At 38.8% G+C, this 27,758-nt stretch overlaps 2 protein-coding genes across 4 annotated transcripts in view; one reads left to right on the top strand and one right to left on the bottom strand.

Annotated features, from left to right (window-relative positions):
• Nucleotides 1-27,758, bottom strand: part of LOC137240968 (uncharacterized) — a 35,846-nt gene that overhangs the window by 2,597 nt on the left and 5,491 nt on the right. The window contains exon 1 of one of the 3 annotated variants that reach the window (XM_067768023.1): nucleotides 24,906-25,204. The exons of 1 other annotated variant lie outside the window; for it this stretch is intronic. The gene's annotated coding sequence lies outside the window, so the exon portion shown is untranslated. Of the gene's footprint in view, nucleotides 1-3,711; nucleotides 3,726-24,905; nucleotides 25,205-27,758 lie in introns of those variants that run through there. One more of the 3 variants, XM_067768024.1, reaches the window with a different exon arrangement.
• LOC137240970 (DNA polymerase alpha subunit B-like) lies at nucleotides 62-27,704 on the top strand. The gene is made up of 6 exons (XM_067768027.1): nucleotides 62-133; nucleotides 201-1,099; nucleotides 1,163-1,844; nucleotides 2,083-2,277; nucleotides 2,737-2,965; nucleotides 27,315-27,704. The coding sequence occupies exons 2-3, from the start codon at nucleotides 1,090-1,092 to the stop codon at nucleotides 1,558-1,560; spliced, it is 408 nt and encodes a 135-aa protein (XP_067624128.1). The 5' UTR covers nucleotides 62-133; nucleotides 201-1,089; the 3' UTR covers nucleotides 1,561-1,844; nucleotides 2,083-2,277; nucleotides 2,737-2,965; nucleotides 27,315-27,704.

Here is a 27,758-nt window from a genome sequence, read left to right as displayed (position 1 = left end):
TTGTGCATGAGCCCTAATGTCGGTGTTGTTGTGCATGACTGTCAAAGGAAAAGTGTAGACATTTGACATTTGTTACAATTTTTTTTCCATTTCCTGAATGAAAAAAAATCATTGAATTAAAAAACACGCGGTGGTGAGTATGGAGGCTAGAAGTTGTAGTCTTTTTCCTTAATTAATTTTTCTTTCTCTCTTATTTGCAGGTATATCTGGCAGAAATCAATGCAGATAACACGTATACACAGACTTTGAAATTCAAAGTGCTTGGCAGAGCAAAAGTACATTCCTTAGAAATAGGTGTAGCGGATTCGGACGCAAGTTCGGCTGTTAAAAGCAGAGTGTTCTGAAGGCAGACACCACACAAAATTATTAGTGAAATCAATACTAATTGACGAAAGTACAACAAAAGTTATTACAGTCCATCAAGCATTCGTACGCCTATCAAAAGCTGACACAAAGAAGAAATAATATTTGTTGCTGAACAAGAGCAATAAAGCTTACAAGTTTGATATGGATGTAGGTGCACATGGTGCCGAATTTGGCTATAAATCTGGGAAATATAAGCTTTATTTAGTTGTCGGCGATGCATCGATTTCGAATTCATTCCAATGGCACGTAGCCAATATTCAGCTCAAATTTGCACACGAATCAGCAGTTTCTCCTAAAAAGCTGGTAATCAGCAGCCCACTCCCACAAATAGAGCACATGTTCCGTCCACCAGAAAAGCGTCCACTACGTTTTGTGTCTGATGTTTTTACTGGTTTGTGTTTGACACCTCTTGTTCTATTATTTATATTCTGGGGGAAGTTGGGCAACGTTTCAGCTTTGCTTTGAGCACAATTGGCTTTCATACAGGATTTGGTGCTTTTCAAGCTGAGTTTTTTTTTTTTTTTTCATTGCATTCTGAACATTCGAATGGTAAAATATGAGTCGTCGCATGAGTACGTAATTGAAGTGCTTGTATGAAACTTTATTGCACTCCATACAACGATGTGGCCGTTCACCTGTATGATGTTTCATATGCCGATTTAACACCTCTTTCACTGCAAATGAGTGATTGCACAAAGAACAACTGTATGGCCTCTCTCCAGTATGTGTACGAGTGTGTATATTAAAAGTTGATAGACTGTAAAAACAGTTTTACATTGTGGACATTTATATTCAGATTTCTTTGTTAGGTGTGTAGAATTAAAAGCACAAATTGAGGAAATGGGTGTCGAAGTTACCGAAGATGTTATCACGAAATCTTTAGAGCTGTGTGTTAGTTATCGCATTGGTGACGCTGTTGAATTTGTTGAGCAATGGTGGGCATTTAGTATTGCCAATTTGAATGGTGCCGAACCTACAGTGGAAACTTTAGCTGAGTTTAAACGCAAATTGTTTTACTCAAAGCGTGATAAAGAGTTGGCACAAGCACAACGTAAACGTGTCAGTTATGCTACGCTAAGCGCAAATAAACTATACAACCCCAAAGCAGTGGTCACAGATACAAACCCACTAGCTATTTATGGTGTGGAAAATAGTGCGGTAATTGATGATTATGATCTTGGGGGGTGGTGGTAGTGGTATCAGTGCTCGATATACCTGACATACGATTGTTCTGGTCTAATGCTAGTGGTTTTTTAAATCAATTCAGTGAACAAATCTGCACAATCTACCCAAGTGCAAATCTGTCTCAGGTTATCCGCAGTGTACGAATGGTCTTTCATTTTGGTTACCAACGGGTGTAGAAGTCGATACTGGTTTGCTTGTAATGACTTCCATGACCTTGTACGTTCAGTGGACCTGGCTGGTGATGTGGTGGGACAGATTAGTCTAGTGGACCGCTTCAAGCACCCCAAAAACCGGTAAGTCAAGTGTCTGCTTCCGCAGGCATATGGAGCAGCTGTACTTGTTATAAGTGTACAAATGGTACATCAAAATTCAGTCCATACATGTCCAACACCAATACAAGAGGCTGCTGCATATGGCTTTGAAATGGAATTGACATGCTTAAATGCACCGGAATGCTATTTACCAGTTTGCCTAAAGAGTTGAGAGTAAAACGTGATTTTATTAATGAATTTTTTCATTTCTTTCCTCTAGCGATCCTGACACCGATAGGGAGACCCTTTATTTGGCAGTGGATGATTTGGGTCGTTATCTTCGCGCAGAATATTCAGAAGACATCTACAACTTCTTGGCATAACGCGTCCCTTTGTCGCCGCAAGGTAGAAGAGATTTATCCACCAGAATTGGCGAAATCGCCAATGTTGCAGATGGCGCATGCCAAAAAATCAGGTATATTACAGCATGAAGTTGCTTTTCCTTTTGTGGTAGGATGTTCATTTCTTTGTTTTATAGTAGTAATCATAATTATTAATCCAAAATGAGTTTGTTGCTGTTATATGTAGGCACTCATTTTGGAAAATATCCAAAATATTTCGGCGGTCAAAAAAAAATTAAAAATTTTTTAACAAACAACAAAATCTATTAAAAAAAGCACCAAGAAAGATAACTATCAGTGTTCGTTATAATTAGAGTAAAAACAAACTGTCCTCAACCAATCATTGCTAATTTTTCGAAGTATTCAGCTGAAGATGGAAACTATAAAGTCATCAGTATGATACTATGCCCTGTCTGCATCAGATAGGCAATCACTTTATGAAGCATACAGGTTTTTTTTTTTTTTTGTTCATGGTCCTTACCGCGCCGGTAAAGAGAACCAGTCACACAATTACAGTCCACTCAACTCTCTAGGCATTAAAGCAAGGAAGCATACCAAACTCGTGAGAATACACAGGAAAAACCAAAAATTTCAACAACAAATATCAGCAATTGTCCATGGTGATACAATTTTCTTGGTGATACCAGCGATTTTATATTCGAAACAACAACAACTGATACATTTTTGGTGGTACCTTTTGGAAACATCCAACAACAATATTTAAATAACATTCGATTATCCGGATCAACACTTTGATAAAAGGTACGTGGTTTAAAAATTTTCCGTGCTAGGTAGGGTTTTCTTTTAATTTCACTTTTACTAAAATTTCAAAATAAAATTAAAAATTACAAAGTGTCTCTTTATATTAAACAGTGCAAGTGATTTTTTTTTTTTTTTTTTTTTTTTCGTGAAGTGAGAAGTTACTTTGTGCAAAATAGAAAAAGGCGCTTAACGCAGTTATTTAAAGTTTGTGCAACACGCCTTGTGACTATCCGGAACAATCCCCCACCAGCGGTAAGATTTTCCGGACACAGCTCGAGGTAGCACAACACTGCTCTAAAAGGTTAACATAACCTCAATTTTGCGTCACTTTTCTATTTTCATCTCTGCAGGATTTATCTGAAAAAATTCATTTAATCCACTGCCCAAAAATTCGAGTTGTTAAGGTTACTTATTCAGAAACCTGTAAATTTATTTAGGCGCACATTTAATCAAATAAAATTTTTTCTCACATACAAATCACTTGCACTTATTTACACGGGCAATACGTTTGCAATTTAGTTTGGTGCTATAGTACAAAGTGCACTTGATTACATACACATATATTGTTGTTGTTGTTTGGGTGGCCAAAAGGCTTATTTCCTGTTCAATTTTTTAAAAATTGAATTATTTTTATTTTTCACTTGCGGCAATACACAAATCAGTTTTTGACTGATCTAATTTTTTGTGATACAAAAGATCACAGCCCTTGGTTAAATTACCAAAAAGTCCATAACGAACGTTCATACATTTCTTTATTTTTTCACTAACACCACTTTCTTCACTAGCCATTACTTATTGGCTTACACAAGTCATTGGCACATCTGCATTAGAGCATTCTTTGAATAATTACGTGGGTGCGCGCCGTTGCCACCACGAAAATTGCACATTCTTTAAATTAATTCCTAGCTTTCTCGCAAGCTTCGAGGCCACTTCCTCGAGAGATCTCTCTCAAACACAGTCCTTCGTTTCAGTTCATTTTCACTCAATACTCTCTGAAAAGGCAATTAATCAATTAATATTTCAATAAATTTTCATATAATGGATACCTATACACGCCAAGCAGATGCAGTGACGGAGTATGAAAATGACTTCAACGACATGTCACCTTCACAACACAGTAAACACTCCCTAATATACCAAAGGGATGAGTTAAAAACTCTGTGGGAAGCTACGAAGGTGACATACGAAAAGCTCTTAGGTTCATCAGAGCTTGATTCAAAGGACTTATCGGCTATAAAGAAGAAGCATAAGATGTGCTATTTCAGCTTCCTAAAGTGTCAGGCGGCAATAGCTGAGCTTTTGGAAAATTTTGAAAAGAAAGATAAGAAAGTAGATGTCTCAGATAATATGGAATATCATGTGCGCCTGCCAGCATGTGATACGGATATTTTCAAAGGTGACTATATTTCATGGCCGTCCTTTAGGGACATGTTCACTGCCATATATATTAATAATAGTAAACTCCATGCAGTGCAAAAACTATACTATTTGAGGCAAAAAACTCAAGGGGAGGCCAAAGAGATAGTGGAACGGTGTTCCTTAACAACAGACGGTTTCGATACAGCGTGGAAAAATTTATGTGACCGATACGAAAACAAACGTATCTTGGTCAATGCCCAATTAAAAATTCTTTTCAGTTTAAAAGCAGTTGAGAGCGAATGCGGTAGCTCCATTAAAAAACTGCAACGTGAAATAAACAATTGTATCTCAGCGCTTCAATGTCACAAGATTGACATATCAAACTGGGATGCAATTCTAACATATTTGTGCTCCACAAAACTGCCAGAAACCACACTGGCTCTATGGGAACAAACCATAGAAAATAGAACAGAAATTTCAAAATGGGCAGATATGGATAAATTCTTATCCAGCAGATTCCAAACGTTGGAAACTGTGGTAGATATAAGAGGGGATACGGTTTCAAAACCCTCTAAGCCACATGCTTCTCGTTCCTCGGCAGATACATCGTCGAAGCGATTAGGGTCCTACCAGGCAAGTGCAACAACAGCCAAACCTACGTGTAAGATGTGCAAAAGTCCTGCACATCGAATTTCAAAGTGTGAAAAGTTCTTACGTTTAACACCCAATAAACGGTTTGAACAAATGAAGAGCAGCCGTGGGTGTATAAACTGCCTTTCTGCTGGCCATTCGGTGACAAGGTGCACCAGCCAAATGAACTGTGCCACATGTCATTTAAGACATCATACGCTGCTTCATATTTCGAATCAGCCAAAACCAACAAATACTTCCGACACTATCGGAGCATCCACCTCACGGGAAGCTCAAATACGACGCAATGCTGAAAGAGAAAACGCTCCGATTAATAATGTGAACTCATGTTTCGCAAACACAAATAAAGGGGTATTACTAGGGACAGCTCAGGTCAAGATTCATTTTAATGGTGTTGACTATTCGGCGAGAGCCCTAATAGACTCGGGATCTGAATGTTCATTCATTACCGAGAAACTAAAGCGCAGAATTAATCTGCCATCCAAACACCTGCATGCCCAAGTTTCGGGCATCAATAATACAATGTCTGCACAAGTAAAAGAAGCGTGCAACATAAAACTGCGGTCACCAACCGACCCATTAATCGAGATCAATACGATCATGCTGGTTTTACCACAACTGACAGGGAATCTTCCAACTTGCCGAATAAATGCAATGACTAGGCAAGCATTCCCTGACTTAGTACTGGCTGACAAAAGATTCTTTGTCAATGAGCCAGTCGATCTAATTCTGGGCGGAGACATATACCCCCAAATTATGCTAGGCGGTATCAGGAAGGACGTGCTAAACACATTAATAGCACAGGAAACGGTGTTCGACTGGATTTTGACAGGCCGGACAGATGCGGTTGATACAAATAAGACCCTAGTTTCATATTTCAATGAGGTCACTTTAGATAAACAATTGGCGGCCTTTTGGGAGATAGAGGAAATTCCAAAGAAGAGGAGCATCAATAAAGATGATACTTACTGCGAGGAGCTATACAAATCCACAACAGTTCGGAACAACGATGGCAAATACGTAGTCTCCTTGCCCTTTAGGAAAGAATTTAGCCTAGGCCCCTCATTAAAAAGTGCGTGTTCTCAATTCTATCGCAACGAGACACGACTAGCGAAAAACCCAGTCCTTCAAACGGAATACAATAGAGTTGTATCCGAATATGAAACCTTAGGGCACATGAAACAAATAGGCAATATTTCGCCAGACTCAAATGACTGTTACTTCCTACCTCACCATGCTGTTATAAAGGAGGGAAGTACAACGACAAAAGTCAGAGTCGTATTTAATGCATCTTGTCCTACCACTAATGGCAAAAGTCTAAATGATGCCTTATATCCAGGTCCGATTCTTCAATCCGACCTGACAGTTCTTATACTACGTTGGCGGCTGTTCAAATACGTATTTAACAGCGACATAGAGAAAATGTATCGCCAAATATGGGTCAATGAAGACCAAACAAAATATCAGCGAATCATATTTCGCAAATGCCCCAAAAACCCAATTAACATTTATGAATTGAAAACGGTAACCTTTGGGGTTAATTGTGCTCCGTATCTTGCGATTCGAACGCTGCACCAACTAGCTGATGACGTGGAGGCATCGCATCCAATGGCAGCAGATATACTGCGAAATTGCATGTACGTTGATGACGTACTCGCCGGTGGACACAGCATCGAAATTGCAATCAAGGCAAGGGACGAAATATCATTGGCATTGCAATCGGCAGGTTTCCCATTGCGAAAATGGACGTCCAACTGCAAGAAAATCCTACAGGGTATACCGAAGCAACACCTATTAAGCGAGGATTTTCTTGAGTTTGAAGACACCAGCATGGTAAAAGCACTCGGTATGAGGTGGAACGCCCATTTCGACTACTTTTACTTCACAGCGAAACCCTTTGACAATAACCACGCCGTAACAAAAAGGTCAATACTTTCTGCGATCGCAAAACTTTTCGACCCTCTTGGCTGGCTGGCACCAGTCGTAATTGTAGCCAAAATAATAATGCAAAATATTTGGTTGGAAGGGACAGGCTGGGATGAAGATGTGTCTGAAACTACTCTACATCGGTGGCAATCATTCATGACGGACTACGAAAAGATCAACGATATACGCATACCGCGATGGGTTCACTACACATTGAAGGACAATGTCGAAATACATGGATTCAGCGATGCCTCGGAAAAAGCATATGCCGCCACTGTTTTCCTGAGGGTACAAACAAAGGATCAAGTCTTCACCAACCTGTTGATGGCCAAAACGAGAGTAGCCCCGGTCAAAACCATATCATTGCCACGACTGGAACTCTGCGGCGCAGTCCTACTTGCAGAAATTATAGAGTCGGCCATAGAAAATATGCAACTTTCAAACATTAAAGTAACCCTTTGGACAGATTCGACTATAGTACTGGCATGGATCCGAAAACCACCATGTTCGTGGTCAACGTTCGTGGCACATCGAATAACTAAAATCATCGATAAAGTAGGAGACAAAGTATGGCGGCACGTAGACTCCGCGTCAAATCCTGCAGATTTGGCGAGCAGAGGCCTCTACGCTTCGGACCTAATCAACAATTCTTTGTGGTGGCAGGGACCTTCTTGGTTACAAGAAGACAACGAAAATTGGCCAACACAAGAAGAAGATTACAATACGAATATGGAGGAAAAGAGGGTGAAAGTTCATACAACTTCGGTCAAAAATGACTTTGATATTCTAGATAGGTTTTCCGATTTACCAAGGGCCTTGCGGGTTATATCCTATATTCTTCGGTTTTTCCAGAATACGCACCCAAAAACTAAATCCTCCTTCAAAAGGGATTCTCATTCGATCGCTCCTGACGAAATAGAAAAAACAACGCGAAGATTGATAACAATATGCCAGAGGTAACATTATCAAGAAGAGTACGCAAACTTGAAGTCAGGAAACCTAATAAATGGGAAGAGTGAGATTTTACCCCTGAACCCATATATAGATGAAGAAGGCATCATTCGAACTGGGGGGCGGACTGGGGCATCGAAAGACATGTCCCATAATGAAAGTCATCCCATTATTCTTCCTTATACTTGCAGGTTATCCAGACTTATAGTCCAATCCTCTCATGAGACCACCCTGCATGGAGGGAACCAGCTGATGCTACGTCATATCCGCACTCAGTACTGGATCCCACGCGTTAAAGTCATGATAAGGTCGGTTATCCACAACTGTAAAGTCTGCACTATTTACAGGAAGCGGACGCAAACGCAACTTATGGGGATCCTTCCGAAAGAGCGCACCACCTTTACTAGGGCCTTCACTAACACTGGGGTAGATTTCGCAGGACCATTCGATATAAAATCCTACCGAGGGAGGGGATGTCGAATTTCGAAAGGATACGTTTGCCTGTTTGTCTGCTTTTCGACGAAAGCCATCCATCTAGAAGCGACAAACGATCTTAGTACCGGGTCCTTCCTAGCTGCCTTCGCCAGATTCGTATCCAGACGAGGCTGTCCAAAAAACGTTTACTCCGACAATGGTACTAACTTTGTCGGAGCTTCTCGATCTTTACGATCCGAGTTTAAAGCATTTCTGCGTGAAGCAAGGGACGGAACGTTGACTAAATATAGCCATCACATTATAGAATGGCATTTTATACCGCCAAGCGCTCCTCACATGGGAGGTTTGTGGGAAGCGGGGGTAAAAAGTTTTAAGACCCACTTTAAAAAGCTCGCGTCCGATCATAAATATACTCTCGAAGAGTTTACAACCCTCTTATGTCGAATTGAGGCCTGCCTCAACTCGAGACCTCTAAGACCCTCATCCAACGACCCTTCCGACCTGGAGCCGCTTACTCCAGGCCATTTCCTCGTAGGCGGGCATCTTTTAGCTCCACCTGAACTCGACTGTAGTGAAAACCCTGCCTCCATTGTAAACCGATGGCAAAAGATGAAAGCCCTTCATCAAACCTTTTGCAAAAGATGGAAATCGGAATATCTCACCGAGATCCAGAAAAGGTATAAATGGAAACATCCACAATCCAACGTAAAACCCGGGGACCTAGTCGTCATAAAAGAGGACAACCTACAACCAAACGAGTGGAGAATGGGGAGAGTCGTCAACACACATCCAGGTTCCGATAACCGTGTACGTGTTGTTGACGTCAATACAATTAAGGGACAAATTAGCAGACCAATCGCGAAACTGGTACTACTTCCGCCCAACGACAACGAAAATGAACTTTAATAGTCCACATTCCTCCATCCCAAATAACCCAGCTCTCGTTCACCCCGAACGAGGCCAACACACAAAAAAACCCGCTCTCGTTCACCTCGAACGAGGCCAACATACAGATCACCCAGCTCTCGTTCCCCCGAACGAGGCCAACACAACCTAACGCAGATTCACTATCTGCCGCAGAATACAATTGAATCATTTTTTTTTTTTTTCTCTCCTCATTACAATCTCCAACTGCCTTTCTACTTCGAAGGCTAAGTTTAGATTCAAATTGTCAAAAAAAAGAAAGGTTTAAAACTGGTCAATTGAAATAATAGCCTTCCAATTGTTGAAGTAGTTTGTTATAAAAAGAGAAAGCCTTAAATCATCTTCATGGTGTCCAAACATAAGACAATCTATTGCTTTCCTCTACATGTCAAAATGGCACTACTATATGTCCTACTTATTGCGCTATTATTGGACAATGGACTTTGCGAATGAACACATTGCGCACTGACCAAATAGAGTAAATTGTGGATATTTTGGCCGATGACAAAACGAAAACAGATACTAGAGTTTAAGCTATTTGAACATCAAAGTACATAGGTCTATCGGCGATTTCGTTGGAGCTTCATAACTCCGAAAAATTATGTCTAGTTCAGATTTGTACTCAATTTTCTTGCTATCATGAAAGCTAAAACGACCCAGAGAGCTTACGTTAATTGACTGTAATTACAAATATTGTGTTTAAAAGAATATTTTTTCTTAGAAAATATAGAATAGTATATTACTCTTGCAAGTTGCCTACCCACAAACCAGTAAAGATACCGTGTTCCATCTGGCCAGCACCATATACCGCCAAGAAGAGTATATGAGGGAACTTTTATTAAGAGCTTTATAATGAATTGCCCTTTACCTAATTGTTTAATCACCAATTAAGGACGATCGAATGTAGGTTAGTACTTTCTCATGCAGTACCCTTCATATGGTACATTGGCAACACCTGTTTAGAACGATGACAATTTTCGGAATGGGAATGTTGAAATATTTTTCATTTGCTTCTTTATTATTCAATTCTTAGGCAAATTTCAATAAAAATCCTTTTCCAGTTAACTTCTTTGTGGATTATTACTATTTAAATAACGAAAAGACGGGTAATCACAGACAATACTAAATATTTGTGCTGATGTCTTGAATTGACTTTAATTAAAAGTAAGCCAGATTCCTGACTAAGGAGTGATTGAATGAAGAAACAGCATTCTTGAATCGATGATTTAAAACTTCAAACGATTTCACACTTTTAAGACTCTGGTTTCAAAATTAACTATCTAACCTAATCGCAGGGAGATGTCTTCGGCGTAATATAGCAAAACTTCATTTCTTGTATTTTACTAATAAATCACAATTACATTAAGATTATGTACTTGAATATTACGCGTAGTTATTTTTATGTAAATGAATCATGATGTTAACAAAAAAAAAAAAAATGATTCAATTGTATTCTGCGGCAGATAGTGAATCTGCGTTAGGTTGTGTTGGCCTCGTTCGGGGGAACGAGAGCTGGGTGATCTGTATGTTGGCCTCGTTCGAGGTGAACGAGAGCGGGTTTTTTTGTGTGTTGGCCTCGTTCGGGGTGAACGAGAGCTGGGTTATTTGGGATGGAGGAATGTGGACTATTAAAGTTCATTTTCGTTGTCGTTGGGCGGAAGTAGTACCAGTTTCGCGATTGGTCTGCTAATTTGTCCCTTAATTGTATTGACGTCAACAACACGTACACGGTTATCGGAACCTGGATGTGTGTTGACGACTCTCCCCATTCTCCACTCGTTTGGTTGTAGGTTGTCCTCTTTTATGACGACTAGGTCCCCGGGTTTTACGTTGGATTGTGGATGTTTCCATTTATACCTTTTCTGGATCTCGGTGAGATATTCCGATTTCCATCTTTTGCAAAAGGTTTGATGAAGGGCTTTCATCTTTTGCCATCGGTTTACAATGGAGGCAGGGTTTTCACTACAGTCGAGTTCAGGTGGAGCTAAAAGATGCCCGCCTACGAGGAAATGGCCTGGAGTAAGCGGCTCCAGGTCGGAAGGGTCGTTGGATGAGGGACTTAGAGGTCTCGAGTTGAGGCAGGCCTCAATTCGACATAAGAGGGTTGTAAACTCTTCGAGAGTATATTTATGATCGGACGCGAGCTTTTTAAAGTGGGTCTTAAAACTTTTTACCCCCGCTTCCCACAAACCTCCCATGTGAGGAGCGCTTGGCGGTATAAAATGCCATTCTATAATGTGATGGCTATATTTAGTCAACGTTCCGTCCCTTGCTTCACGCAGAAATGCTTTAAACTCGGATCGTAAAGATCGAGAAGCTCCGACAAAGTTAGTACCATTGTCGGAGTAAACGTTTTTTGGACAGCCTCGTCTGGATACGAATCCGGCTCGAAGGACCATGAACAAATGCGTGGTGGCAACGGCGCGCACCCACGTATTTGTTAAATAATAGTTAAGGCGAAAAAAAGGAAGAAAATAAAAACACCAAAAGGATTTCGTATTAATAAAAAGAATTCACAAAGTGCTTTTATTTATATAAATACAACAAGTGTTAAGAAAGGGTTTAACAAATGTTGTGGAAAATGATATATGTAATAATAATTATGAAAATTTGCACTTACGTGGACGTGTGATTACGTGTACCTTTGCTGGCTGCTGGATCAAAAGAGGACGAGCCTCTTTGCGACATGAGCCGATGAACCCGAGATACAGCTCCTTCGTTGGGTTTCCCGGCAACAAAGTTGCTATACCGCGGGCTCACAGCGGTAAAAATCTAAGATACATGCGTACTACCACTCACACATGGCTGTGTGTATTAGTAATCACAAGCATATGTGGGTGGTAGTAAACGAAGAAAATTATGTTACGAGGGGGGGGAGATATATTTAGGCCTGTGGCCTAAACACCCGTTGTTCCTCATGGATCACGTGCTGTTTTGGTTGAAAACTGTATTTCTAGTTGGAATGAATTTGCTTCTTTTCATCATGAAACATTAAACCAAAACATGAGAGCATTACCACACGAGCTGGAGTTTTTAAAGCAAATTGGTGATGGTCAAACACCTTTATATCCACAGTTTGGAGATAATGTCATTGAAATACCACAGCAATTAGTGGGAAATGAAGATAACCCAATTGCTGCCGTATTTGGAAATATTGAAGAAAATTTATTGTCAGATCAAGTTGTGAGTTCTGTAATTTTAGCAGCAACCAATGAGGACTGCTCCCTGGTTAATAATGACATACTTAATCGCATACCTGGTTCATTCAAAACATTTAATAGTTTTGATAAAATTATTTGCGACGATGAAAGAGAAGTCAATAATTATCCCACTAAGTTTCTGAATTCCTTCAATGTGAGCGGACTTCCACCGCATAAGCTTTCACTGAAGCTTAATTGCGTCGTGCTGCTCATTCGAAACCTTAATACAAAGGATGCCTTAGTGAACGGGACACGAATGAGGGTTAAGTACCTTCACAACAACGCCATTGACTGTGAAGTTTTAACCGGATATTCAAAAGGCTAACGAATTCTTATTCCGCGCATCAAATTAACTTATTCAGGAACCATATTACCCTTTAATTTTCAACGGACCCAGTTTCCAGTAATACCATCTTTCGCAATGACCATAAATAAGTCGCAAGGTCAAACGTTTGAAAAAGTTGGAATTTTGTTGAGGCGGCCTGTATTTACACATGGGCAATTATACGTAGCTGCAAGTAGAGTCAGGTCCTTTGACAGTCTAAAGTTTTATGTAAGCGAACATAATAATCAAGGTCGCTTAGCTGGCGATGAAAGGGTATTCACGAAAAATATTGTTTTCCCCGAAGTTATAAATCCAAACTGCTAAATGTAAGCAATGCAAATCCATGAATTTAAATTCGCGTTAACTGAGAAAAGTTTTCAAAACATTTGCATGTAGACGAAGTAATGTATCTAAGTATACATTTTTTGGCGTCTCTCCTTTACTCTTTTTCCCTTTTATTCTTGCGAAATGTGCAGTACTCGAGGTTAGTTAAAATCAAGATATTCTTCAATACTATGTAAAATTATATTTTAAATTTTTCATATTGCAGTTATATATGGCATGGCGATAAGTGTATATATGCACTTAAAAATTGTATTTAATTACATTTGGTCTATTCACGAAAGCGTGCTTATCAGGTTATTTGCTTATGTGGTTATATTTTTCGCAAATAATTTTTAAAAAAAATAAATTGATAATCATGCTGACGAAAAGAGACCAGTAATGTTAAATATGTATATATTTGTTGTTGTGTTAAGTTTTTAATTTATTTATATTTACTCATTTTATAATTTGTGAGTTACCTGTTACACTTTATTTTTTCTGGAATATTCTATTTAAAATTTTTGTCATATATATATATATATTATATATATACATTATATTTATATGTAGTTTATATGGGTGATATAGGCCTAGGAACCCAGCACCCAAAACTAACTTCGGTAACGCGCCAACTGCGTACCTCCCGGGTGGTATGGAAAAAGCAAATTTTCAATTCAATTTCAAGGCATTTCACCATAATTCAATGTCAATTTCATTTGATTTGATATATTTTTCATATTTTGTTTATGGAGTTCCATACCAAAACGTGATTATTACATTTGAAATGTAATTTAAGGAAATACAATCAAAAAGTATAACGTCTTAGGTCAAAACCAAATTTTTAATGGAAACTTTAAGTAGGTTAGACGAGTTGGTTTTAAAAATAAAATAATATAAAATAAAATATCAGAAAACATCTCAATATTAGTATCTGCAAATTAGACATCCCAACATTGGAATTCTCACATTAAATATCCGAGCATTAGAATCTTCATATTCCCACAATGATAACATTAAATCGCGGAAAAAATTTAAGTGCATTTATTGCGTTTTGATATGGAACTGCTTACTCCCTTCATTTAATTTTTTTGCACTTTAAGTCTTTATTTTTTTGCCTTTATTTTAAATTTGTTTAGAAAACTCTGCTTTCTTTTCCATTACATACTTTTTTTATATTTTTATTTTATTTTTTATGAAGGTATCCTCTATTCTATTCGAAATTTTCGTTTTCGTTTACATATTACATATGTATTTATAATTAATTTAATTAATTATAATTTTATTTAATTAATTATAAATACATATGTAATAGTAAAGCGCCGATTACATACCTAACCGGTGGTGTGAAATAGGTTAAATTCCTTTAGCACATTTCTTCGTTCTTAACTAAAAATTCGTGTTTTTTGAATTATGACGCTATTGAAGTAAATGGGCGATATATGTATATGTTGTTGTTGTTGTTGTTGTAGCAATGCTCGCCCCACCTAATAGCCGCGACCGATCACAAATTGTCATCAATATCCTCTAACGGGAGTCCAAGGAAACTTGCCGTTTCAACAGGGGTGGACCATAAGGAAAGGGGTGTTAGAGGCGTTGGTTCCACATTACAATTAAAGATATGGTTGGTGTCATGTGGGGACACATTGCAAGCAGGGCATACATTTTGTATGTCGGGGTTGATTCTGGATAGGTAAGAGTTTAACCTGTTACAGTATCCAGAACGAAGTTGAGCAAGAGTGACACGCGTTTCCCTGGGGAGTATGCGTTCCTCTTCTGCGAGTTCTGGATATTTTTCTTCAAGTACTGGATTCACCGGGCAATTCCCGACATAAAGGTCCGACGCCTGTCTATGGAGTTCACCAATGACCTGCTTGTGTTTTTCCGCTTCATACGGCTGGGTTCTCAGGTGCCGTATTTCCTCAAAATGCTTACGGAGATGACTCCTTAGGCCCCTAGGCGGTGCTGGTTCGTCAATCAGATGTCTGTTGGGATGCCCAGGTTTCTGGGTATTCAACAGAAACTGTTTGGTCAGCATCTCATTTCTCTCCCTGATGGGGAGTATTCTCACCTCATTATGCAGATGGTGTTCTGGGGACATAAGAAGACAGCCCGTGGCGATTCTGAGAGCAGTATTTTGGCAGGCCTGTAGTTTCTTCCAGTGGGTGGTTTTTAGGCTTGGCGACCATATGGGTGACGCGTAGCACGTAATCGGCTGGCTAATTGCTTTGTATGTGGTCAAGAGCGTTTCTTTATCTTTTCCCCAGGTACTGCCAGCAAGGGATTTGAGGATTTTATTACGGCTCTGAATTCTTGGAACAATTGCGGTTGCGCGCGCACCAAAATGTAGATCCTGATCAAACGTCACACCCAAGATTTTTGGGTGTAGGACAGTCGGTAGCGTAGTGGCATCGACGTGGATGTTCAATATGGTCGACATTTGGGGCGTCCATGTTGTAAATAAGGTCGCGGAAGATTTAGTCGGTGACAATGCCAGGTTTCGCGAGGCGAAAAAACTGGAGAGATCAGGGAGATAGCCGTTTATTTTATTGCATAGCTCATCGATCTTTGGGCCTGGGCCTGTGGCCATTATTGTGCAGTCATCGGCGTAGGAAACGATTGTGACTCCTTCCGGTGGTGAAGGTAGCTTAGATATGTAGAAATTAAACAAAAGCGGGGATAGGACACCACCCTGTGGCACCCCTTGTTTAATTCTCCTTTGTTTTGATGTTTCGTTTCTGAATTGCACCGATACCTGCCGACCACCCAGATAATTTGCGGTCCACCTTTTAAGACATGGGGGAAGGGTGGACCCTTCCAGGTCTTGCAGTAACGAGCCATGGTTGACCGTATCAAAAGCTTTTGATAGGTCTAACGCTACGAGTACTGTTCTATGGTGGGGATATTGATTCAAACCGCAATTTATCTGGGTGCTAATGAGCGGAGGTAGTGCTATGGAGTTTTCTGAAGCCATGCTGATGAGGGGCTAGCTGCAAATGTGCTTGGAAATAAGGGAGCAAAATGGCTTCAAGCGTGTTTGCCACTGGCGATAGGAGAGATATCGGACGATATGACTCACCTACGTTAGCTGGTTTCCCAGGCTTTAGTAGCGGGACCACCTTGGCCATTTTCCATTTCTCGGGTATGACAAAGGTGGAAAGAGACAGGTTGAAGACATGCGCTAAATATTTGAAACCCTCTTTCCCTAGGTTTTTAAGCATCGGCATGGCTATGCCATATGGGCCCACTGCTTTGGATGGTTTAGCGCGACCAATGGCGTCCTCAACCTCTCTAGCGGTGATGGTAATTGGTGACGCGCTGAGTTTGTGTTTATGTGCGTGTCTATTGGCTCTCCGTCTATCTTTGTCGACCGTAGGATGCATTATATATTGTCGGCAGAAAGCGCTCGCGCATTTTTTCGCATCCGACAGCACCTTATCGCCAAAAGCGATGGAAACTTTGTCTTTGTGCTTAGTCGGATTCGATAGGGACTTTACGGTGGACCAAAGTTTACCTACACCGGTAGAGAGGTTACAACCTCTTAGGTGCTCTTCCCATTTCGCCCGCTTGTGTTCGTCCACAAGCAATCTGATGCGTTGGTTTATATCCCTTATTTGGGGGTCGCCTGGATCAAGCTGTCTTATAAGGTCGCGTTCCCTCGCTAAGCTCGCGGCCTCCGCCGGGAAGTGGGGCCGGATTTCGGGAATTCTCCCGGCGGGAATGAAATGTGCCGAGGCGGATTCAATGACCTTACGGAAGGCACGCTCCCCTTGGCGGGCATCAGTCGGGATAGGGAGGGCAGCAAAGCTGCTGTCTGTTGCAGATTTATATTCTTCCCACTTTCCTTTTTTGAAGTTTATGAAAGTGCATTTTTCGGTGACGATGAAGTCGGCGGTACGCTCCAACGAAATAAGTATGGGCAGGTGGTCGGATGCCAATGTTACCATCGGCTGCCAGTTGACGCAGTTTACGAGTTCTGCGCTCACGATTGAGATATCTGGCGAGCTATGACAGCTTCCTACCATACGTGTGGGGGCGTCTCCGTTTATTGTGCAGAACGTCGTTTCGTCTATTTGATCCGCCAACATCTCACCCCTACTGTCCGCCCGCAAGTTTGAATGCCATAGGTCGTGATGGGCATTGAAATCGCCTAAGATAATGCGATTGTTGCCAGTGAGTAAGGCCTCGATATTAGGGCGGTATCCACTGGGGCAACAGGTGACAGGAGGGATGTAGATGTTGATGATTTCTAGATTTGCATCGCCTGACCGGACAGATAGGCCTTGACGTTCTAAGACATTGTCACTGCGGTCGATGCCAGGATCAAATATATGATATTGCACAGAGTGGTGTATAATAAACGCGAGGCCGCCTCCATTTCCGCTCTCGCGGTCTTTCCTGTGGACATTATAACCAGAGCAGGTCTGCAATGCAGATCTTGCTGTGAGTTTAGTCTCTTGAATCGCAGCAATGCGGATGTTGTGCCGCTTCATGAAATCGACTATATCCGTAATCTTCCCAGTTAGTCCATTACAGTTGAACTGCAGAATTCTGAAGTGCATGAGGGGTGACGCCGCCACTCTAGGGGTAAGTGAGGGGTGACTACGCCTAGGTTGTGGAAGGCCAGGACGCAATTGCTGTTGTGGCCTTGGGACTGGGCGCCCTTGGGCAAGCATTGGGGTACCCGGATGATTTGGGTTTGCGACCTGGCAACATGGCGCGATGAAACCCGTCGGGGGGTTGCCGTCGCGGAGACCAGAACATCTAGGAAAGTGGCACCACCCAAGGCAGGAGCTGCATTGAGCGGATGTCGCAAACCTATATATTCTGTGCTGGCAGACGGTGCAAACGGAGGCAGGGACTAAGAGTCTGTTTCCCTGACCTGCACGATTGCTGCCAGAAAATAGGGGGGGGAGAAGAAGACGGGGGCAGGGGCTGATGCTCAGCATTGCAACCAGCTCTACTACGAAGGTAGTAGTTATGAGTGGTATCAGCTGTTTGAGTTGTTGGCGCCGTGGGGCGCGAGCAGCAGCGGGTACTTGTTGTGGCTTGCTGAGCAGCGAAGCTGCTGGAAGGTAGTGGGATACGCTTAGGCGTAGACTACGGGACGCCCTTGGGCGTGAGCAGCAAGGAGCCACAAAAGATTTATAAAAGTTACGTGGACGTCGGGTTTTGGGATCAAGCCCAGAACAACCTGTCCGATGCAACCATCCCTTGCACGAGACACACTGAACAGAGTATGACCGTCCTAAAAAGATTCTTTTCTGGCAAATGCAGCAAAACCATTTCTCATGACCGGGGTCAGGAGACGGACCCGGATTGGGTTCGATACCTTCCCGGAGTAAGAGAATATGTAGCAGTCCTGCTGCAAGGAGCTGCTGGGAGGATGACAATTTGTGGGAGGGACGAAACAAATTAAATGGGGTCGCACTGAAATGACAGTCCTTGGTCGGGAAAAATCCCGAGTCGCTCCGGTACATAGAACCGACTGCCTTGGGAAGCGATATATGTATATGTAGTTTATATTGGTGATATAGGCCTACTGGGGAACCGAGCACCCAAAACTAACTTCGGTAGCGCGCCAACGGCGTATCTCCCGGGTGGTGTGGAAAAAGCAAATTTTCAATTCAATTTCAAGTAATTTTACCACAATTCTATGTAAATTTCATTTGATTTTACATATTTGTTATATTTTTTTAAGGAGCTCCATACCAAAACTTATAATTACACCTGAAAAGTTTGTAGAAATTTAAGAAAATACAATCAAAGATTATAACGTCTTAGGTCAAATTCAAAATTTTAATGAGAAATTTATGTAAGATAGATCAGTTTGCTATATTTCCACTCACTGCTCAACTATTAACGCATTATTGTACTACCCCAACACTGGATGCATAGAGTGAGTTGAAAAAAATTCAAGTTGGTCGAATTTCGACCACGGGCGATACTAGTATTTATTATTAGGCTAACTTTGTTGGATTATATGCGGATGCTTAGATCCCATAACCCTAATTTGTTTACGTCGCTTAAAGTTATGAAATTTATTTTATTTTAGTAACTATGTTTGCGTGAATAATTTGTTTATTCTGCTATGTTATATCTTGGTATTATATCGTTCACAGACGATATTTTGTGGTAGATATGGATATATATATTTATGAGATGGAGAGTTTAAAAATTTAATATAAATTACATATATCTCAATTGGAATCCCCACATTAAATATCCGAACATTAGTATCTTCATATTTACACAATGATAACATTAAAACCCGGAAAAAGTCCAAGTGCACTTATTGAGTTTTTATATGGAACTGTTTATTCACTTCACTTATTTTTTTACACTTTAAGTGCTTTATTTTTATTTTTTCTAATTTTTATTTATTTATATTTCCCTTTATATAATTTGTTTTAATTTTTATTTTATTTTTTATGAAGGTATCCTCAGTTCTTTTCGAAATTTTCGTTTTGTGTCACACTTACATATTACATATGTATTTATATAAAATTAAACTCGGTACAGCGCCATTTGCATACGTAACGGGCGGTCTGAAATGGGCTCAATTCCTTTAGCACATTTCTTCATTTTTAACTAAAAAATCGTATTTTTGGAATTATGACGCTATTGAAGTAAATGGGCGATATATGTATATGTAGTTTATATTGGTGATATAGGCCTACTGGGGAACCGAGCACCCAAAACTAACTTCGGTAGCGCGCCAACGCACATTGGGGACGAACTTTTCAAAACCACCTATATATCACAAATATTAACCGATTTTAATCGTTTTTGTACAGAAATTCACATCACCCGATTTTTAAATTTAATTATTTAAAATTTGGCACTTATTTAGAAAAAAAACAATTTTGCAATATGTTCTTTAAAAAATTGTTTAAACAAATTAATTTTGCAAAACGAATGTCAAATTTCAGATTAGCAGTACCTACTATTTCTTAAAGTGTATATCGTTCTCTTAAGTATTGAGCAAAAATACGTATTATAATATAAAGTTCTGCAAAGGGTAGGCTATTTTGCAACAAATTGTTTAATAAACAAATTAATTTGAAGAATCAAGCGATGTGAGTCTCTTCAGAATTAAATTACGAAAATTTCTGTGTAAACATTTTTGCAATCGGTTGATTTTCGAACCTGTAAGTGGTTTTGAATGAAATTAGTGCTTAATTCCCAATGTGCAACGGCGTACCTCACGGGCGGTGTGGAAAAAGCAAATTTTCAATTCAATTTCAAGTCATTTCACCATAATTCTATGCCGATTTCGTTTGATTTTACATATTTTTTATATTTCTGTTTAAGGAGCTCCATACCAAAACGTTATAATTACATTTGAAAAGTTTGTAGAAAATTTAAGAAAATGCAATCAAAAAGTATAACGTCTTAGGTCAAATTCAAAATTTTAATGAGAAATTTAAGTAAGTTAGACCAGTTTGCTATAAATATTTCCACTCACTGCTCCACTATTAACGCATTATTGCACTACCCCCAACACTGGATGCATTGACTGAGTTGAAAAAAATACGAGTTGGTAGAATTTCGACCACAGGCGATTCTAGTACTCTTTAATACCTTCCATTTGATACCCATCTACAAACACATTCCAGGGTTACCCTAGGTACCATTTTCCTTACTTTTTCTTATTGAAGAACTTTTTGTTAGTTTTGAACACAAACTTTCATCTCTGCGCTCACAAAGTTATCACTCAAACACTGATCCACAGTTGTGTTTGGTGAAAGCGCCCAATGAATTCTTATACATACATATATGTAAAAGCCCCGACACATAAGCAGATTTCATATAGATGCGTTCTACTCAATCTTATGCATTATGAGTAGATTGCACGTAATTTTATGGAGAACGGTAGAATGAGCGACACTGGCGCCATCTGATATTGAATAGTGGCCAACTCCCAAATTTTGTTGCAAGCAAATCATAAGAAGAAGAATTTGACATTTTCTTTGGCTAAGGGTGTTGGCACACTTTGCAAGTGAAATTATTTTTCCCACTGGTTGGTAAATTTTCTAACATTTTTCGCAATTAAAAACTGCAATATAACAATCGAATACGACACAAAATATGTTAGTATTTTTGTTGTATAGGGAGAATGTTTATAACAGTGCTTCGCGAAATTTTGTATGTGAATGGGCCAGGCGAAATGAACTTTAATTTCCAAGTCTGAAGATCCTTCATACTTACAAAAAATTTTCATTTGATTATAAAATTTTCATGTAAAAAATATTTCTTTCAAAAAACTGTTATCGCCAACGTTCTTAGCTGACATTTTTGGGTCGGACAGGGTATACATATGAAAATTTTTTTAGTAGGTCATGAAAAAACCTTAAAAATCAAAGTCGAAAAAAACAAAAAAATTCAATTTCGCAGGCTCGAAAATTATTTTTTTGGGTATGCGTAGTGGAACTTTTTTTCCTCAGCCCAAATCCTATCGAAAAATCGATGGCGCGATATCGGTTAACTTTTGTCCATACAAATCGACCCACCCTAGTGCGGATATATTGCTGTTTAAACGTTTAAGTTTTTGTATGCAATAATGGAGTGTACCTAAATTCAAATTTTTTCTTGTCACAGTTATGGTGCTACAATCACAACAATTTTGTACGCTGTCTTGTTTTGATCTCGAATTCAAAACTCATTGCGAGCATTTTGTATTAGCAATATAGAACTATTATGAACATATATATTATTATATTATTCAGGGCCGGATTAACAAGTAGGCAGAATAGGCAGTTGCCGATTTTAGGGGGCGCCGAAAAATGAAAAAGACTTCTAAAATTTTCTTACAAACAAAAAATTCTAGAGAGTGAAAGAAAAATATAATCAGGACTGAAAATAAATTTTACTTAAATAAATAAAACTTAATTTACTGCATTCAAAAGGCGACGACCGACGAACTAGACAAGGTTCCTAAAAAGGACATTTCCGACTCATTTGACAAATTGTATGAGCGTGCAAAGAAGTTTGTCGAAGTGAAAGGAGAATATATTGAATAATAAAAAAGAATTATCTCAAAATGTACACTGGTTGTTTTTATTTTGAAAAATTTCGGTTATTTTTGGAACAGAGGGCGTAGAAGCCTTCAAGCGGAAATATCAACTAGAATGATGAATGAGTGAATAATTAATGATGGATGACAAATAAATGAATAACGAATTTGGGAATTTTCTGATATTTTGCACCTTCTGCTAACGTTCGTATTGCTGAACTCTCGAATAAATAACTCCAATATTCAGTATTGTAATATGGTCTTTATGTGGTCTACTTTGGGACTAGTACAATTATACTTCAATATTGCGTACTTCACAAAAGCGTGGTTAAATCAAAAAGTTCTTAAAAAGGACATTTCCGACTCATTTGACAAATTGTATGAGCGTGCAAAGCAGTGTGCCGAAGTGAAAGGAGAATATATTGAATAATAAAAAAGAATTATCTCAAAATGTACACTGGTTGTTTTTATTTTGAAAAATGTCGGTTATTTTTGGAACAGAGGGTGTAGAAGACTTCAAGCGGAAATATCAACTAGAATGATGAATTTGTGAATAATTAATGAGAGATGACAAATAAATGAATAACGAATTTGGGGATTTTGATATTTTGCACCTTCTGCTAACGTTCGTATCGCTGAACTCTCGAATAAATAAATCCAATATTCAGTATTGCAATATGGTCTTTATTTAGTCTACTTTGGGACTAGTACAATTATACTTCAATATCGCGTACTTCACAAAATCGTGGTTAAATCAAATTGATTACTGATTCCTCATCTTGCGCTGCTTTCATACTCTAGGTTTTCTCGTTCACCCATCTCTCCTAAGGTTTAGTAATTTCGCGAACAGTTGTAATTCATGCTGGTAAGCTATATACATGTATATGCTGGTAAGCTATCCTAATATATAAAAAACACGTGTCACAAAATTTTTGGGCGCGATGGACTCCTAAACTACTGAACCGATTTTGAATTTGTTTTGCACCCCGTGTGTAGTTTGGTCTAACTTGAGAGATAGGATGGGTTATATCTCAGTTTATAATCGCAATATTATTTTACTGCAAATTTTTTTTATTTGTTTATACGTAATAATAAAATGCTACGTATACGCAGTGGTGCACCTCTTTTCAGTTGGTATGGATATGTTTGTGCACGTGCTTATTTAACTTTACATACATATATATATATATAGCACATCACCAGGGCCGGCGAGAGGGGGCACGGGGTTTCTGAGGAGGCCCGCGATTTGAGGTACTACGACATTGTTTTTAATTCAGGAGAGTCTTTAGTTGTTCCATGTGCAATTTTTAAGCCGAATTTCAAAAGCAACGAATATCTGCATTTCGTTTTAATATTATAGTTAAGTGTGAAAAATAAAAATCTATATATATTAAAAGAAAGGCTAAAACGTGTGTTAGTTGGTCGCCGGTGTTTGAAGAGATGCGTCGGTCGATTTTGTTCAAACATACCTATTTACATACGTCCTATTCGATTTGCCTGAAATTTGGTATATAAATTTGCCTATATTAGTAATATTAGTATTTACGATCCTTTTTTCCGAGAAGTAGACCAGAGACGGACTGGGACTGAGACTCGTAGTGGGACTGGGACTGGGACTGGAACAAAATACATACCACCCTCTGGGACAGGCAATAAGGGATGAAGAAGAATGAGAAGAACTTGAGAGAAGAGAAAAGAGAGAATGAGAAGGAGACTGAGAAAGAGATAGAATGAGACGAAGATGGAGATAGATGAAGCGAAAAAGACGGAGGGGGAAGTGAATAAAAGGATTAGGAAAAAGTGAAGAGGGCGGGAGGGCAGAGTTAGACGGAAAAATCTCATTAAAATGTATGCAGATAGGCCAAATTTAGGGCAGAACAACGCCTTTCGGGTCTTCTAGTATACATATATATTTGTAGTTTATGCGTGTGTATGTGTGAGTAACTACCCCTTCAAAAATCGCGAGTACTCCATGCATGCATGTATGGGGTACTCGCTATGGACCAAGCGAGTGCTCCAAAATTAACCGGAAATTAAATTTAAATTAAGGGAATATCCTGCAAAAATCGTTGGATCATGTGGTCCACTGGAGTACTTACCATTATACTCCACTATAATGCAGCAATGGACCAACTCATGTTTCTACACGAACATATTGTAAGCCGATCATTGCTCGTTTTTAACGATTGTAATCACTACACGATGTTTATTGGACTGTGAGTACCCATGGATTACTCTGATGTAATGCGGAGCTGGAGTATATGGTCCGGTCCTAGGACATCGCAATGTTAATTGTCCCATATTTTTTGTATGAATTGTGGTTAATTTTGGAGCACTCGCTTGGTCCATAGCGAGTACTCCATACATGCATGCATGGAGTACTCGCGATTTTTGCAGGGTTCGGCTGATGACTACACGTGTGTGCGTGAGATATCTGTTCACTTCGAGCTGCTGGTTATATTTGTGGAATGTTCTTCGTTGACTTGTACATAAGTGTCGCTGCTTGCTGTGTTTTGTTGTTGCGATTATTACTAACAGCTTATCCAATTAAAAAGAATTAAAGCTGCTGAAAGAGCTGCTACAACGCGACAAGAGCGACTCGAGATGTTAGGTATACTTTGCATTGAGTCAGATTTATCGAACAAAATCGGTATTGATGATATAATTGATGAACTTGCCGATAATTTTGTATTTTTTAATCGAAAAAAGAAGGCCCCCAAATTGATGGTTGTCTAGGGCCCCGTTGAGGGTTAATCTGGCCCTGATATTATTATTATTATATTATTCATGGCTCAACTATATGGTCCGCTCATCTCTACAGCAACAACATACCTTTGTTCAGATTATCAAAATCTGCGTGTTGGTGTTAGGTGAATGGAATGGAATGAAAACATAAAACTTCAGCTAAGGCCACACTGAGCTGCACTACACTGCGCTGCAAAATATTCTTCGCATGTATTCTAATGAAGCAATTCACACCTAGCGGCAGAAGCACTGCGCTGTTTTTGTGCGTTGTAAGAAAATGTTGTCAATAGTAAAGTTCCCATGACGCGTGAACCAGATACGGACTGAAATTTATCTAACATGTAAATGCAACAACAGCGTTGTAATCCTGATATTTATCTGTTTCAATTTCCGATCCGTATAACAGTTCTGTTCGCCCTGAAATAAAAATACGTGCATACATAAAAGATTTGGCCATATTTAAAAGCTAAAATACGGAAAGAGTAAACAGCTTGTAGAAAATTTATTTTATCTCGCTCCTCTTAATTTTCAGAAGTATCTACTGTATTTGTAGAAAAATTAGAAGTTTCTCAGTCCGGTCGCTGATGTTTGCCGACATTGCGAATCAAACAAAGTGTGATACCTTATCAGTCAACTGCCTGACAGGGTGTTCAATATGGCTACTTTTTAGCGTTTTGATAGGGTGTTCAATATTGCGGCGCATAGGGCCGCCTATCTTCAGCGGGTGATAGAAAGAGATACAGAAGGAGACAGCGATAGTCAATTACAAATTAGGTGATCCAATCACTTTGGAATTTTGACATTTATGCAGAAGATATCACACTTAGTTTGATTCACAATGTTTGCCGACTCGGACGATGATGTTTCACACATCAGCTATAAATTTGTAATTACATGAAAAATTATAGCTAATCCCTTTAAAATAATTGCCATTACTTCAAAGAATTGTTCTTGCATTTTCTCTTTCTTTAGTTTTGCGTTTTTCTATCAGTGTCTTCAATTTTTGTGTACGTTTCTTCTTCTTATTTTCAACAAAACAGATGTTTTATATTAGTGCTACCAGTTCTCATTAAGTTCATCCAGATCGTTCCAATGAAATTTTATCGTGAGCCAGAGCTCTCTAACTCAATGGAACGCTCCTATTGTGTTGGTTTTATTTAGAGTTTGCCATCTCCTTTTGACAATCCCTACTCCAGTGAAATGAAAAAAAAAATTTAATCAGCTGATGAGATGAGCCAACCATATAGTTGAGCCATGGAATAATTACATCCCTGTCAAAGGAAATCAGCTGTTCACCGCGTAGTGATGGCCGATACAGCTATTTTGAAGTATCAGTGAAATAGTGATGGATATTTTTGAATCGCGGCTATTTTTTATAGCTATAGCTATTTTTTATAGCTATAGCGATCGCTTCAATTGATTTTTAATAAGCGAATGTGCAATTTGTATAATTGGATATAAAAAAGGAATGTTTAAGTTTGTTTACCGGAGTAGATTGAATGTTATACATTAATTTAGTTTGGTATACATAATATATAAACCAAAATTGGAATAAAAAGAAAAAAATATGTACCTTTTATTGTAAACTGATGTAATGTGAAATTCTAATTTTCTGAGATATTATGTTACAATATTATTAACTGGCTGACGACATTATGTTCACTCTCGTATTACATTCAATGAGATAAAACTAGCGGAAATAGATGTCTATGAATTTTTGTTTTATACATTTTTGTAATTGAAAATGCTTTGATTTTTAAATGTAAAATGAACCAACCCAAAATAAATCTGTATATGTAACACCATAAAAATATGGTTTATTACTATTATTTTTATACTACGCCGATGTATTCAGAAACACTCCGAATGAATTTATTCTGAAATTTTTATATCATGTTTTTATAGTAAAGTGAATTAATTTTTAATGAAAAGTGCAGAGGAAAAATATAACAAATTCTTCAAACTATTATAAAAATATTCTTCTAGAGAAAATTAGCCACCCACTTCAGTGCCCTAGAAATTAGCCGAAGAATTCCACCATATAATATGACAAAACTTGAATTTCATTCTCCCAAAAAACTTAAATTTTGAGTTACATCTGTTTACAATAAGACAAGTGATATATATTTCTATAATTCTTTTATTTTTCCATCAAAAACACAAATTTTATAAAACTGCTAACGGATACTGCCTAGAAGTATTAACTTAGGAATTACACAGGCAACCAATCTTAGACCAAGTCTAAAGACCCAGGTCTTTTTGACGTCATTTGTAATTAAAAACAAAAAAATTCAGTCCTTTAATATCTTTTATACACTTCATAAAATATTTATATGAACGGGGAATTTTACAATTATTACCGAGCTTTGCATGTGTTTCATTTATGGGCTTATAAAAGTGCCACATTTTACTTCTTTTTTTGCTATAATATGCTCTCATCTTTCACTCGGTATTAGAACGGATTTTTAATAAATTAATACAACCAATTTTTCGCAGCCAACCAGATCAAAACGTCGTTTATAAAAATATCAATTCAAAATAACGTCGACTGAAAGAGCAAACTTGCAAAAGTTAACAACCGAGTGAAGAAATATCGCTTCATGGAGATACACAAATCACCTACCCAGATTGCGCATTCACGAGTTCAAAATTGCTTCGTTCTGCGCATCTACGTCACAGTTGTCTGCTTGAGCGAATGAAAGAAAGAGACAAAAACAAGAGCTAAAGGAAAATGACGTATGAATTGCCTATAAAAAACAGCTGATCTGCATACATGCGCAATGTTCTGTGTGTGATTTGTGATGAAGAAATATCGGCAATCACTCCTTACATGCTAAATCTCTATCCGTATCTGGTTCATGTACCATTGGAACACAAGGTCTGATATATTTGGATAGCTACCCTGCAAAAATTGTTGGATTACGTGTTCCATTTTCTTCA

This window comes from Eurosta solidaginis, chromosome 2 (assembly GCF_040869045.1).
Source record: "Eurosta solidaginis isolate ZX-2024a chromosome 2, ASM4086904v1, whole genome shotgun sequence".
In the NCBI taxonomy this organism is placed as follows: domain Eukaryota; kingdom Metazoa; phylum Arthropoda; class Insecta; order Diptera; family Tephritidae; genus Eurosta; species Eurosta solidaginis.
Note: the sequence above shows the minus strand (reverse complement) of the source record. Positions and strands in the feature narration are given on the sequence as shown.